The sequence below is a fragment of the Orycteropus afer genome, unplaced genomic scaffold (assembly GCF_000298275.1).
Source record: "Orycteropus afer afer isolate SDZICR_OR568_19922 unplaced genomic scaffold, OryAfe1.0 scaffold00244, whole genome shotgun sequence".
NCBI classification, from domain to species: Eukaryota; Metazoa; Chordata; class Mammalia; order Tubulidentata; family Orycteropodidae; genus Orycteropus; species Orycteropus afer.
Window position 1 is genome coordinate 4,806,956 of NW_006921831.1, and position 14,671 is coordinate 4,821,626.

Below are 14,671 nucleotides of genomic sequence, written 5' to 3' on the forward strand. Positions count from 1 at the left end.
TTTTGGAAATTTCTTCAGTGCAGCTTTGACTTCTTCGTTCATTACCATTGGTCCTTGATCATATGGCACCTCCTGAAATGGATGAAAATCTACCAGTTCTTTTTGGTACAGTGACTCTGTGTATTCCTTCCATCTTCTTTTGATGTTTACTGCATCACTCAGTATTTCATCATAGAATCTTTCAATATTGCAACTAGAGGCTTAAATTTTTTCCTCAGTTCTTTCAGTTTGAGAAAGGCCAAGCCTGCTCTTCCCTTTTGGTTTTCTAACTCCAGGTCTTTGCACATTTCATTATAATAATTGGCTTTGTCTGCTCAAGCTGCTCTTTGAAATCTGTTCTGCTCTCCTGTCATTTCTTCCATTTGCTTTAGCTACTCTTCACTTAAAGGCAAGTTTCAGTCTCCTCTGACATCCATTTTGGTCTTTTCTTCTCTCATCTTTTTAGTGACCTCTTGCTTTCTTCATGGACGATGTTCTTGATGTCATCCCACAGTTCTTCTAGTTTTCAGTCACTGGTGTTCAATGCATCAAATCTATTCTTTAGATGATCTCTAAATTCAGGAGGGATATATTCAAGGTCATATTTTGGCTCTCGTGGACTTAATTGTCCTTAACTTCAAGGTGAACTTGCATATGAGCAGTTGATGGTCTGTTCCACAATCAGCTCTTGGCCTGGTTTTGACTGAAGATATTGAGCTTTTCCATTGCCTCTTGCCACAGATGTAGTCAATCTGATTCCTGTGTGTTCCATCTGTCAAAGTCCACGTGTATAGCCACCATTTGTGTTGCTGAAAAAAGGTATTTGCAACAAATAAGTTGTAGGTCTTGCAAAATTCTATCATGCAATTTCCAGCATCATTTCTGTCACCAAGGTCAAATTTTCCAACTACCAGTGATTCTTCATTTCCAACTTTTGCATTCCAGTCACCAGTGATAATTAGCACACCCTGATTGCATGTTCGGTCAATTTCACACTGCAGAAGTTGATTTAAAAAATGTCAATTTCCTCACCTTTGGCTTTGGTATTTGATGAATAAATTTGAATAATAGTCATATTGACTGGTCTTCCTTGCAGGCATATGGTATTATCGTATCACTGACAGCATTATACTTCAGGACAGATCTTGAAACATCCTTTGTGACGATGAATGCCATGCCATTCGTCTTCAAATTGTCATTCCTGGCATAGTAGACCACATGACAGTCTGATTCAAAATGGCCCAAACCAGTCCATTTCAGCTCACTAATGCCCAGGATATCAATCTTTATGAACTCCATTTCATTTCTGACAACATCCAATTTTCCTAGATTCATGCTTCGTACATTCCATGTTCTGATTATTAATGGATGTTTGCAGCTGCTTCTCCTCAATTTGAGTCATGCCACATCAGCAAATGGAGGTCTCAAAAACTTTACCTTATCCATATCATTAAAGCTGGTTCTACTCTGATGATGTAGCTCTTTCCTTGTCCTATTTTGAGAGCCTTCTGACCTAAGTGGCTCATCCTCCTGCAACTGTATCAGACAATGTTTCCAGGCTATCCATAAAGTTGCGCAATAATGTATCAGGCAGTGTTTCTTTGCTATTCATAAGGGTTTCCCTGGCCAAGCTCTGGTAGCATAATGCCTAAGGCACTTGTGACTGCTAACCAGGAGGCTGGCGGTTCAAACCCACCAGCCACTCCTCAGAAGGAAGGTTGGGCAACGTACTTCCATAGTGATACTGCCTCGGAAACCCAAGGAGGGGTCGCTATGAGTTGGGTTTGACTCGACAGCACGTAACAACAACAACAACAATTCTTTGAGAAGTGGATGGCCTCCTCCTTCTTCCTAGTCTGCCCCAGACTGTAAACTGTTACAACCTGTGCACCATGTGCAAACCTACTGGGTTTGAGACACCGGTGGCATAGCCTCAAGCCTCACAGCAACACGCCACCACAGGAGGACAAACTGACAGACAAGTTTGTCTCCCTTAGCTGTTCAAAACCTCTCCTCCCTACCCACCATCCCCTTACATAGATCCTTGCCTCCTTCCCGCCACCTGGGAGGGGCATGGCCTGGGTTCCCAACCTTACCTGGATCCCTGTCTGTGCTTCCTTGCTCTGTCCTGGATCTCTCCCTGGCTTTTCTGGCTCTCCTGCCACTTGGGACGGCCATGGCTTGGGTTCCCAACCTTCCCTGGGTCCCTGCCTCTGCTTTCTCGCTCTGTCCTAATCTGCTCCCCGGATTTTTCCCTGCTTTCCCCAGTTTTCCTTGTGGGGGTGGGACCATGGAAATAAGGTACATGGAACAGTAAGTGTGGACTGGTCATTTTTGCCATCAGCAAGGCTTAAACTGAGCCCTTCCCAGAGGCACAAAGGGACATCTCACTGCCATCAGGAGAGAGGAATGAGGAGTGGAGCCCATCCTTGGACCCAAGATCCTTGCACTGAGGAGACAGTAGAGAAGGTGGCAACAGAGTGGCAGAACCAAGTGACCAGCACGAGATAGAGTGGTAGGCTTGCTGGCCCATGGAGCAAGCAAGCTGAGCACCCTTGGGCAGGAGGCTTGATGGCAGAGTGAGGTGCACCCATCAGCAGACTAAAAAGCTTTCTGACACTTGCCTGAGCAGGGTAGAGGCCAGGCCTGGAGGCCAAGGGCCAAAGAGAAGCGTGCCTGTGGGCATGGCCGAGGGGAGACTGTCTTGATTGAAAAACTGTATCCTGAGCACATGCCTGAACCTGAATTGTGACCTGTTACTTCCCTAAAAAAACCCATAATCGAGCTCTGTGTGGCAACAAATCATCATTGAACCCAGTAGAGAAGCAGAGAGTGGTGGGAGATGCTTGGTGTCAGAATTGGCAAAAAGGTTGGGGGTGGCCATGTCTTATCTCCACTGAGCAGGAATCAGCCTTCAGCTGATGCTGGTTCTGTCCTCCCCTTGAAAAGTCAGAGGAGGTCAGAGGAGGCCGTCCACACGCCATTTTTGAGCTATGAGCCCCACAGTTCTGACAAGTTACATCTTGTGCTCACCATTACAGGGTCACAGAGAATACTTTCCCCACTCGGGGTATCACTTATTCAGTCTCCCCCCAAGCCTCGATCATCCTACTGCCCTCACAGTCCTGCCTTTTCTAACGTCACCCACTGAGCTCCCCCAGCAGCAGGCTTTCCACGCGCTTTGCACTTAGCAGCATGCACTGAGGTTCCAGCGGTGCGCTAATGGCTAGTGCACTTTACTGCTAACCAAAGGTTCAAGGTTTGCATCCACTCAGAGGCTCAGAAACAAGGTCTGGCAACTGACTTCTGAAAAACAAGCCACGACAGCCCCGCAGAGCCCAGTTCCACTGACAACACAGGATCGCCGCGAGTGAGGGTGACTGGAGACAGGTGTGCCTTCTGTGGCTTGAGAGTTGGTTTCTTTTTAATCACCAGGTGCTGTTACATTGTGTGAATCTATCAGTGCATTTACCCATTCACCGGCTAAAGGGGTTCTTGCTTCCTTCCAACTTCTGGCAAGCACAGGTCATCTTCAACTTACAGCAGGGTTCTGTCCCCACATCTCTGTCCCGAGCTGTTCCTCACATTAAGTCAAATACAAGGCCTCAAACTGGTTCTTCTCAGGTCATTCACAGCCAATGAAGCAAAATCAGAATGAATCTAACTTTGTAAAATTATGTAAGCTAGGAACTTAATCTCCCTCTTAGAAAAAAAGGGCTGTGTGCATGTCATATAGCAACCAAATCTCAGACAGGCAGTGAGAAGCCACTGTGCTCAGCTCAAAGATAGCAGCCAACTGTGCCGCCGGGAACATGACTGCCCTGCAGTGCCAGCAATACCCTCATTGCCTGCGTCAGGCTCCTGGAAGGGTCCCCCTGCCTCTCCCGAGTCTCCCACCTGGGACCTATTTGCTCAGTTCTGGTGATCATTCTGTTTCACCCAAATTTTAAAACTTCACGTCTGTTCTGAGTTGGCTTCACTGACTGTGACTTAACCAGTTCAAAGCGGTTAGAAGCCCTGGTCAGAAACTGTATATATATTTTTAAGTTTTTGTTTTTATTGTCTTTCATTATCAGTATCTTCATAAACCTAACCTTTGTCTTTAGCAGTTGGAAACACTACATATAAACTTAGAGGTATGTTTTAATACATACATACGTATATTACAGACATACAAACGATAAACATTCACTCCAATGATGAAGGAGAGTTGGTGTGTTGTCAGTTACGGTGATACCTCCACTTACGGAAGGTTCTGGATCACCTGCATCATCCCTGGGAGAAAGGCTGTTTCTCATCAGAAAATCACCAAGGTCATCTGTGTTGCCGGCATACGGCAAGTTGTTAATGAGTCTCCAATCCTGATGCCCTGCTTTTCTCCATATAGTCCAGCTTCTCAGATTATTTGCTCAGCATCCAGATTGAATAAATGTGGTGAAAGAATACAACTCTGACACACTCCCTTCCTGATTTTAAACCATGCAGTGTCCCCTGTTCTGTTTGAACAACAGTCTCCTGGTCTACGTACACGCTCCTCATGAGCACAATTAAGTGTTCTGGAATTCCCATTCTTCTCAATGTTATCCATAATTTGTTATTATCCACACAATCAAATGCTTCTGCATAGTCAATGCAATACAAGTAAACATCTTTCTGGTATTCTCTCCTTTCGGCCAAGGTCCATCTGACATCAGCAATGATATCCCTCATTCCACACCCTCTTCTGAATCCAGCTTGCATTTCTGGAAGTTCTCTGTCAATACACTGCTGCAACCGTTTTGCATTATCTTCAGCAAGATTTTACTGGCATATGATATTAATGATACTGTTTGATAATTTTCACATTCTTTGGGATCACCTTTCTTTGGAATGGGTATAAATATGGATCTCTTACAGGCAGTTGATGGTCAGTCTGGAAGCTCCGCTGAAACCTGTCCACATGGGTGACCCTGCTGTATCTGAAATACCAGTGGCATAGCCTCCAGCCTCACAGCAATACACAAGCCACCAAAGTACGACAAACTGATAGACGAGTGGTAGGTCCATAACCTATTCTGAGTTAATGTTTTAGACTTTGGAGTGTGAGCTGTACACATTCTTTTTATTTATTTTTTATTTTTGCAAAGGGACGTTCGATTGTTCATCTGTTGCAAAAACGACCATTTCCCCATGGACTGCTTTGCCCCTTTATCGAAGATCAGCTGCTGGTATCACAGGTCCGTTTCTGACCACTGAACTAGTCATTCCTGATCAATGATCTAGTCTGTCTGTTTTCAAGCTCATGCCTTCTCAATTGCTGTAGCCACAGAGTAAGTCTTGAATCAGGTAGGGAGCTCTCTGGCTTTATTCTTCACTACTGTGAGCATTTTAACTTTTAAATGTAGCTGTAAATGTGAGTAGGTTTAATTTAGTCAATTTGCTACTGAAATAACACATTAATTAAAGAGCCCTTAAATGAGATGGTCAGAAAACTGGAAACTGCCCAAACGTCAGCAGCAGGGACAGGACCAGCAGTGGGTGTAGACACCCCTCACAACACAGAGGCAGCTGCCGAACGACCCGGCCACCGGGGCAGCACAGAACGTGGTGCACGTGACGGAGCCAGCACAAGGGCACCGCTGCATGGCGGCCTTCATACGACATTCTGGCCCAAGTAGAATGAGGTGGCAGAAGGCCACGGGGCAGAGGGCACTCTCCGGAGTCAGGAGTGGTTACGTGCACATGGAACTTGTCGAAACGAGTTGTCTACTTAGATGAGACTCGTTTTACACAAGAAACCTGCTGTTTGGTGCCTTCAAGTCAGCCCTGACTCAAAGTGACCCCACGCACAACAGAACGAAGCTCTGTCAGGTCCTGCACCATCCTCACAATTATAGTTAGGCTTGAGCCCACCGTGGCAGACACTGTCGATTCATCTCATGAGGATCTTCCTCTTTGTCACTGACTCTCTACTTCGCCCAAGCACTATGTCCTTCTCCAGAGACTAATCCCACCTGATAACGTAATCAAAGCATAAGAGACAAGTCTGGCTATTCTCCTTTCTAAGCAGCATTTTGGCTGCGCTTCTCCCAGGACAGATTTGTTGCTTCTTCTGGCAGTCCATGGTATATTCCATATTCTTCACCAACACCATTATTCAAACACATCGATTCTTCTTTGGTCTTCTTTATTCATTGTCCAGCTTTCATATGCATATGAGGGGAATGAAAATACCATGGCTTGAGTCAGGTGCACCTTAGCCTTCAAAGAGACATCTTTGCTTTTTAACATTTTAAGGAGGCCTTTTGCAGCACACTTACCCAGTGCAATATGTCATCTGATTTCCTGACTGCTGCTTCCATTGATGTTGATTGTGGATCCAAGTAAAATAAAATCCCCAACAGCTTCAATCTTTTCTCCATGCATCATGATGTTGCTCATTGGTCCAGTTGTGAGGATTTTTGTTTTCTTTATATTAAGGTGTAATCCATACTGAAGACTGTAATCTTTGAAAATTAGACTTCAATAAAGCTGATTTAAGAAGGAAAATAAAACCAAGCCCCTGCCCACAGGTAACAAGACCTTCTAGATTCATAAGAACACAACACACGGCCTTAGTTTTACAGCTTATAGAAAATGATATTCAAAGCACAAGAGACAAGTCTGGCCATTCTCGTTTCTAAGCAGCATTTTGGCTGTGCTACGTAGACTCTTAACACACGAGTGACTTTGGGAAGTCTTTTCTGTGCACAAAAACTATCATCAAGGGCACTGAGGTGCTTGCAAAGAATAAAGACACACAGCTCCCAGGCCTCAGGACATGCAGGTATGTGCTGGGGACATGGGAGGACACGTGAGGGGTGTGCTGGGGACAGGGGAGGACATGCAGGGATGTCCTGGGATGCAGAGATGTGTGGGGGTGCACCAGAGGGCACACTGGGGAGACACATGGGGGGACATGTGGAGAATTCATGAACTTATGTTGGGGGACACACAGAGATGCACTTGGGGGTATTAGGCAGGAAGGCCCAGGAGGAGGGCTGCCAGCAGGTCCTTGTGGGGACAGTGGGAGTCCGGAGGGGGTGCTCTGAGGAGCCCCTGCACATACACATCAACTTTAGAGAAGTAGCCACTGTGCAGGGGACAGCATGAGGGACAGCAGAGGGGCCGCACAGCAGGTTCCAGGACCCAAGGGCCACTGGGAGGGGGTACACTTTGCTCCTGAAAGCACCAGAGAACGTAAGCTGGGAAGACATCCAGGGTCCTAAAACAGACCCTGGAACTCCTGTGGCACCAGGCGAGCAGGCTGCAGGAGGCCTGGTGCCCCCTCCCCAGGCTGGCACCACTGTTGTTCACTAATGCTGTCACATGGCGGCCCAGGAGCGAGGCTACTGCTGAAGCATGGGGATGCATTCACATGAGTCCTCAGTGGCTGCTGTGGCCCCGATGACAGCCCCTCCTCAGGGCGTGGAGCTCCTGCCCAGGCACCAAGGGAAATGCACCTCGGGAGGGCTCTGGGCTGGCTTAGCAGTTTCCTGACCTCAGACCCAGCCTCGAAGGTGACCAGCTGGCCTGCCTTTGGTCTACGCTCATCTTTACAGCAACTTCTGCCCAGCACAATGAGACCTGCTCGTTTGTGACGCAATGTCTCCCTCCGTACGGGGATGTCTCTTGAGTTGTGGCGAGTCCTGTGCCGTCAGTGTCCCCCCCACCCCCAGCATATGGGGACCCAGGTGCTGACAAAAAAGCTAAGGAGAAGACCAGGTTCAACTTCGGAAATTTCCTCCAGACAAACACGGGCAGCATGCCAACACCTCAATGTTTTCCAACATGCCACACGCTTAGCATCCCCAGGGTGACCTCCACAGGGACCAGGCACAGTGACAGCAGACCCATGAGGCCCCCAGCCCAGAATGCCTGGGCCTAGCACAGTACTCACCTACTTCGAGACTCTAATCACCCACCAGCTCCCTGCACCTGTGGCTCTTCTGCGACCCAGCACAGAGAGAAGGGGGAGGGAAAGGAAGACAGAGACTCAGAGAGAAACAGAGGTAAGGGGTAAGACCGAGAGAGAGAGAGAGAGAGACACAGACAGAGAGAAGGACAGACAGGAAGATCAAGAGACCCAAGACAGAAGTAGGCACCTTGCCTGAAGGACAAAATAAAGCAGGGAGGCACAGGTGAGAGGCCAGTGTGGCTGGGCCAAGGTGGGGTGGCAGGGGCAGCATGCATGCACATGTGTGTGTGTCTGTGCCAGGTCAGCTGCAGCCTAGAGGCCCAGGTAAGACACCTGGGCCTGGTTAGTGGCAGGAGCTGGGAGCTGCTAGATTGGGGAGGGGGCTTTATCTGATGAAAATATACAGAAGGCCACACAATAGAAGGGCATCGAGCGGCTTCCCAGCTTCCCACTTGGGGGTGCCCAGGAGAGCTAGGGCGTGGGGAAGAAGGTGTGCCTTGAGTGAGAGAACATGTCTGGCAGCAGAACCACAGGACTTGCCCATGAAGCAAACCTCCCTTGCTACCACACATCAGGCCTCTGTCCTGCCCCATGACAGCCTCTGGGCCCTCCTTGGCCCCTTCCCTGCCACTGGCCATCCCTGCAGAGCCCTGGCCAGGAAGCAGCCCTGGGCAGATGGCACGAGACGATGGCAGGGGCACGAGGACAGGACAGTTCATCACCCACAAGAAGACTTCAGCACCAGACATGACCTTTGGAGGGAACCCTGAAAGATGGTCTGCCCAGTTCCTGACATGAGGCCAGCACTTGCCAATCAGATGCTTGCCCCACGTCTTAAAGCTGGCTTAGTTTTCAGCAATTATTTGGGGTCAGCACCACGGACAGCCTCACCAGCCAGGGGCCACCACTCAGGGCCACAAACTGGTACCAGAGACAGCCAAGTCCAAGGACTGTCGTGGGAGGTGCCTCAGTCTTGCCTTGAGGGCATAGTGTGTGGTGTGAGCCAGTCACAGTGGACGACAAGGCACTCCAGAATTGTAGACTGGTGAGACTGGGACTGACTCATTCCAGAAATGCCGAGGGAGGTGGCAGTCCGCCCAGCCCCCAGCCTGCACACCCCAGCAGGACCGTCACCTCTTGGTATTGTAGGCTGTGTCCTGTGGCGTCTCCTCCAGCAGGGTCACATAGCCAAGGGCACAGGTGAGGATGAACAGCACGGTGAGGGTGTGGGCTCGCCTGTAATCAACACACAAGCACACATGTCAGAGGCAGGAGGGGCAACAGTGTACACAGCACATGCAACCCAACCACGTCCTTATAAACGAGACCTGTGACCTTCCTCTTCAACTCGTAAAACATGAACAACTGAGTGCTGTTGGCTGAGTGATTCCCACATGATGGTACATCTAAATGAGGTGGTGCTCAGATCCTGGGGAGGCCGGGAGAGGAGAGCCCTGTGCCCGGGGCAGCTGATGCGCAACACTCAGGGGGCCGTGCAGAGTGATGGGTGCTTCCAGCTGCTGCCGCTGCAAGGCTCATAAAAATGGACGGGGCAGTGACTGTATGCCGTGCCTGTCATGAAGTAAGGCTGGTTCTGTGCACAGCGGCCTGACACACCAACCGTAGAGACTAGGTGTGCACGTGGCCTTGTTGCAGATTCTGCCTGACGCTCTCCACCTCACAGTGGCTGCCCCTCACAAAGGAAGAGCGTGGCCTGAGTCACAACACCAGTTCCCAACCAGGAGAGCGTGTCGTTGGATAGCTCACTGGACCCTCACAGAAAGTGCTCCCAACCCCAAGGACACCACAAGAAGTGGCTTACACTCAGAAGGCATCTCGCACAGTATGCAACCCCAGCGCTGCAATGCCACAAAATGTAAATGTTTAAAAACAAGAGTGATACTGTGAAGAGAGTGAAAAGGCAAAAGCCGTGAAGTAGGAGGAAACAGCCCCACTGCGCGTATCTGACCAGGGATCTGTCTGGGACAGATAGAAGGCTCTTACAGCCCATGACAAATGAGAGCAGGAAACACGTGAAAAGATATGCTGCGTGGCTAATGACAGCAAAGGCAAGCCAAAGCCACGGTGAAACACCATCACACCTGCGCCAGACAGGACCAGTGCTGACAAGGATGCACCATTACCGAGCCCTCGCGTACTGCAGCGAGGACTGGCACAGCCACTCCAGGAGAGCCTCAGACCTGAACAGACATCTTCCTGACCAGGATGATTCTGATGGCTCAACTCCCAGGACGGAGTGGAGGGCCCAGCAGACCGATCAGACGAGAGGCTGCCAAGGGAGGCTGGGGAGCCCAATGGTCCTGGATGTTTAGAGGCAGCTTGGGGCTCTCGAGTGTTCTGAGGAGCTAATCACCAGGTAGAGGTCATCAGACAACAGAGAGACAGGACTTTCCCCTCCCCCTTGGAGGGCTGGGACCAGACCCTCAAGGGCTGTCACTCAGGCCAGGGGTCTGGAAGGCAGCAGCGTCTGTAAGAAAACAGGCAATGGAGCCTGTCTGAGGGAGGAGTGACATGACACAGACCAGTCACACCTGAAACCGTGCAGAGTGGGAGATTCTCAGGGGACAATGCTAAGCCAGTGCCAAGGCAGGCAGACCTGAACCGCCAAGGAGTAGCCACAGCGGCAGCAGGATGGAGCCCTTCACAAGGACATGATGCTGCTACGTGGCCATGACCCAGGTGCAGGGATGAGGCATCCCCTCTAAGTGCCCAGGCACCATGATCCCACAGCTCGTTCCTCCCTGTGCAGGCCCACAGTGGGGCTCCTGCTTCTACCAGCTCCGGCTTCACAAATGCAAAAGTCCAAGTGAAAACGAGACACCTTCCCCGTCCCTGCAGATGCTTTAACTTCCCACAAGCAACGACCTGTCACTTTGCTTGCTGGCGCAGTCAAGACTCAGTCCCACAAGTCAGCCCGGCTGGAGCACCACCCATCACCTGCCAAAGACGATGCTGCCTGCACTGACCACCCGTCCAGCCACTCGCCAGCCGTGCCCCCGGCCCGGGAAGAGCAATAAGGAACAAGTGGACCTAGCTCTGTCTCACCTGAGGTAGGACAGACTCCAGAACCGCCCCAAGCAGAGGCTCTTTGAAAGTGAACTTGACGTGAGTGAATTTAAATCAGGCTCCTCGCCAGCCCCTGGGGATGGCCCCACACACCGCAAGTCAGGGCTGCAAGGACGGCACAGGGAAGAGCCTGAGATCAGGGAGACTCTCTCTGGCAGGAGACGAGCTGCTCTAAGTCCTCAGTCCAATCACTCCACACGGTCAGCCAGATCCCGCCACCCCGAGTCGAAAATGCCCTTGCCATCACTTACTAGAGACAGCCACACTGGCTGTGCTGAGGTGGCAGTCAAGGCTGCCCTCGCCAACAAAAGGAGACCTGGAGGAGCCGTCCAGGAGCCAACACCCCCGGGGTCCCCTGCAGAGCCAAGGCCTCCAAGGTCCCCGGGATCCCCTGCAGAATGCTATGACAGGCGGTTGTGGGCCTCAGTCCCAGGCCCAGGGCAGGAGAGGTAACCTGGTCTCTGCAAATGAAATTCCACCTCCAAAGCCATGAGTGACCACTAAAAGGACAGGGAGGCGGCATCTTCTGACCTCCTCCAAACTCATGAAGGGAAAATAGAGTTATCATCTGCAGCCCAAGGATGATTCCTATGAGGCCAAACATGCCACCACTCTCCAATTCTGACACCAACCAACCCTCCCACGGTACTCATTACTTCTCTTCTGGGTTTGATAATTTGTTACAATGGCCACACACCACTCACAGACAATACCTAAGATTATGGTGCTTATCAGGGAAGTAATAGACTACAACTCAGGTTCAGGAATGCATTCAGAATACAATTCTTCCACCAGGACGGTCTCTCCTCTGCTGTCCTCAGGCACGCCTCTCTGGCCCCGGGCCTCTCAGCCTGGCCTCTGCCCTGCTCAAGCAAGCAGTGCAAAGCTCTTTTAACTCTGCCAAAGGTACACCTATGTGCACCCCACTCCGCCAGCAAGCCTCCTGCCCAAGGACACCCAGCTCTCTCGCTCTGTAGGCCAGGTAAGCCTGCCACTCTGTCTTGTTCCAGGTAAGCCTGCCACTCTGTCTTGTGCCTCTTGGTTCCACTGCCACCACCTCTTTGCCTTTCTGCCAAGAAGGTCCAACGCAGGGATGTCGGGTCCAAGGACGCACTCTACTTCACCTCCAGCTCTTTTCTCTTGATGGCAGTCGATCCCTGCCTCTAGGAGGACTCATTCCAAGCCTGGCAGAGAAACAAAACTAACCTACCCCAGCATCAGAGTCCCACACACTTTATATGCATGGTCCCACCCAGTAACCCTGTGGGAGTTACAGAGACGAGTGCTCGAAAATCCACACTTAGTCACTCACTGCCCCAAACTGACCAGTCCCAGCAAAGAGATGGAAAGGCTCACGCTCACGTCACTGCAGCTAATGGACCCAAAGAAACCCAAAGGTCCCTGGAAGTGAGAACCCCAAACAAGGTTGAGTCCTGCAAATGGTCCCTTCAGACACTTCGGGCCACAAAGTCAATTCCACAAATATAAACTTTTCGAATTAGTCTTTACCTGTATTACTTTTTTTTTGCATTTATGTTACTAAATTCTATAGAATGCAGTTGTTTTAAACCTTGGCATAGGCAGTCAGTGAGGGATTCTCAGAACAAAATCAAGGCCTGTTCCGAGGTAAAAAGTCATTCTCACCAGGGAGCCTCTCTGCCGAGTAGCACCCCAAACTCACCAGCGCACATGTGCACCCATCACAGGAAAGCAGAGCCACAGCAAGGAGACTCCCGAGTGGGACAGTGACAGCAGCCAGCCACACTGGCCCCCACCCTAGCCTCCTGACCCCATCAGTCCCTGTCACAGGGAACGCCTGTTACAGCCAAGGCCGTATGAACCCACGGCCACCCCTCCCAGACTGGGGACCTGTGTGCTCATCTCCCAGACTACAGGGATCCATGCAGGTGCACGCTCTCTGGATCAGGGACCCATACATCCATGGTCCCCCTGGGCTAGAGACCTGTGTGTGCCTGTCCCCACTGGACCAGAGACTCATGCATTCACCTCTCCCCTGGACCAGAGACTCCCATCTCGTGTTCCTCCCAGACCAGGGACCCACACGTCATGTCCCTCTTGGACCATGGCCCTGTGTGTATACATTCCCACTGGACTGGGGACCTGAGTGCTCACATCCCCCAGACCAGGGACTGACGTGCTCATGTCCCCCTTGGACCCATGCATGCACATTCCCCTCAGATCAGGAGCTCTTTAGGAGGGCTGGCCTGTGCCTGGCTCCACTGGCCCTAGACACCAGCACTCTTGACTGGCACCCTCTGCGCACTCTGGAGTTCCAGTCTGCGAGGGAATCCAAGCGCCTGGTCTAGTTCCCTCCCCGGGGAAGTCACTGGTGCCCAGCAGGGCCACAAATAACAGCTGGACGAGTGAATGCGTGAGCAGACACAAGGAAGTCGAGCCCAGCTGCAGCTCAAGAGCTGGAGAGGCTGACGGCAGAGTGCCACCGTTCCCCTGCCTCACTGCACACGCCAGAGCCCACAGCGGGGCTGCCCATGCGTCCCAACAGGAGACATGCATTTCTCTCATCCAGACACAGTCCCCTCTTCACACCCAAACCTTCCTTTCCACAGCCTGGACCCCATCTCCTGACACGGCAGTGAGCCTCCCCCTGTGGTCTCCACTTTTGAGCTGGCACCTTCCCTAAAGTGTCCAACCCCCCACCCCCCCACCCTGCCAGGTCCCCTATACTACGTTCCCCCCAGCTCCCTGAGGGCAGAAGCCAGGTGAACCACCTTTGTCCCCAGGGCCCACCCTAGGACTCAGTGATGTTTGTCACCAGTTTGCCTGTAGGTCTCCAGCAGGAGGCAAGAGTGCGGAAGGACTGTGAGGTCAGCAGGGCCTTGTCTTCACTTGCAAATGAGGAAAGAGCTTGAAAGGGCAGAGAGACTTGCCCAAGGTCACAGAGCCCCCAGGAGCCACCCTGGGACCCCAGCAGGCTCATCTGGTTCTCGCTGCGCCTGAGCCAGAGCAGGGACTCTGAAAGGCCCTGAGCTGCCCCTGGAGCGTCCCCTCCGGCCCCCATTAAAAGCCAGGCCAGGACTGAGTTGTTCAGGGTGCAAGGGACCAACGGAGCAGCAGAGCCTGACCAAACAAACAGCCAAACTGCAGGCGCACAGCAAGGCGGCTACCCACGCTAGTGAACAGGACGGGAGCCGAGGGAAGGCACAGCCCCAAGCACCGCGGAGAAACCCAAGGCCCCGGCCCGGAGAAGGTCTCCACCAAAGACAACGCCAGGGCGGCCCGAGCAGGCCTCCAGGGGCATTCCCCCTAGGTCCCCCCGAGACAAGAGGGGAGCACAGCAAGGCGGCTGCCGGAGGGCCAGCAGGGCAGTGGCACGGAAGCTGGCCTCTGCCCACCCCATCAGGACACAGGGAAGGCTCCATGAGGAGCTGTGGTGGTGCAGAGACTAAGGCACTCGGCTCACCGAAAAGTCGGCGGTTCGAACTCACAGTCGCTGCGCGGAAGAAAGACCGACGGCCTGGGATACCCACGCAGCAGCCCTGCTCCGCCCGAAAGGATGGCCGTGAGTCCGAACCCACGCGATGGCCGCGGGCTGGGTCCTCCAAGCGGCAGGGGGGCGTCCGCTCCTCCCGGTGACAGGCCCAGGGCACGGGTGTCGGGGCGCGGCGCTCCCGGCGACGGCGCGGGCGC

General features: G+C 52.0%; 1 protein-coding gene across 1 annotated transcript in view; it reads right to left on the minus strand.

Annotated features, from left to right (window-relative positions):
- Positions 1–14,671, minus strand: part of PTDSS2 (phosphatidylserine synthase 2) — a 68,970-nt gene that overhangs the window by 37,878 nt on the left and 16,421 nt on the right. The window contains exon 4 of the mRNA XM_042782113.1: positions 9,050–9,151. Within this exon, the coding sequence (XP_042638047.1) occupies positions 9,050–9,151 (102 nt within the window). The remainder of the gene's footprint in view (positions 1–9,049; positions 9,152–14,671) is intronic.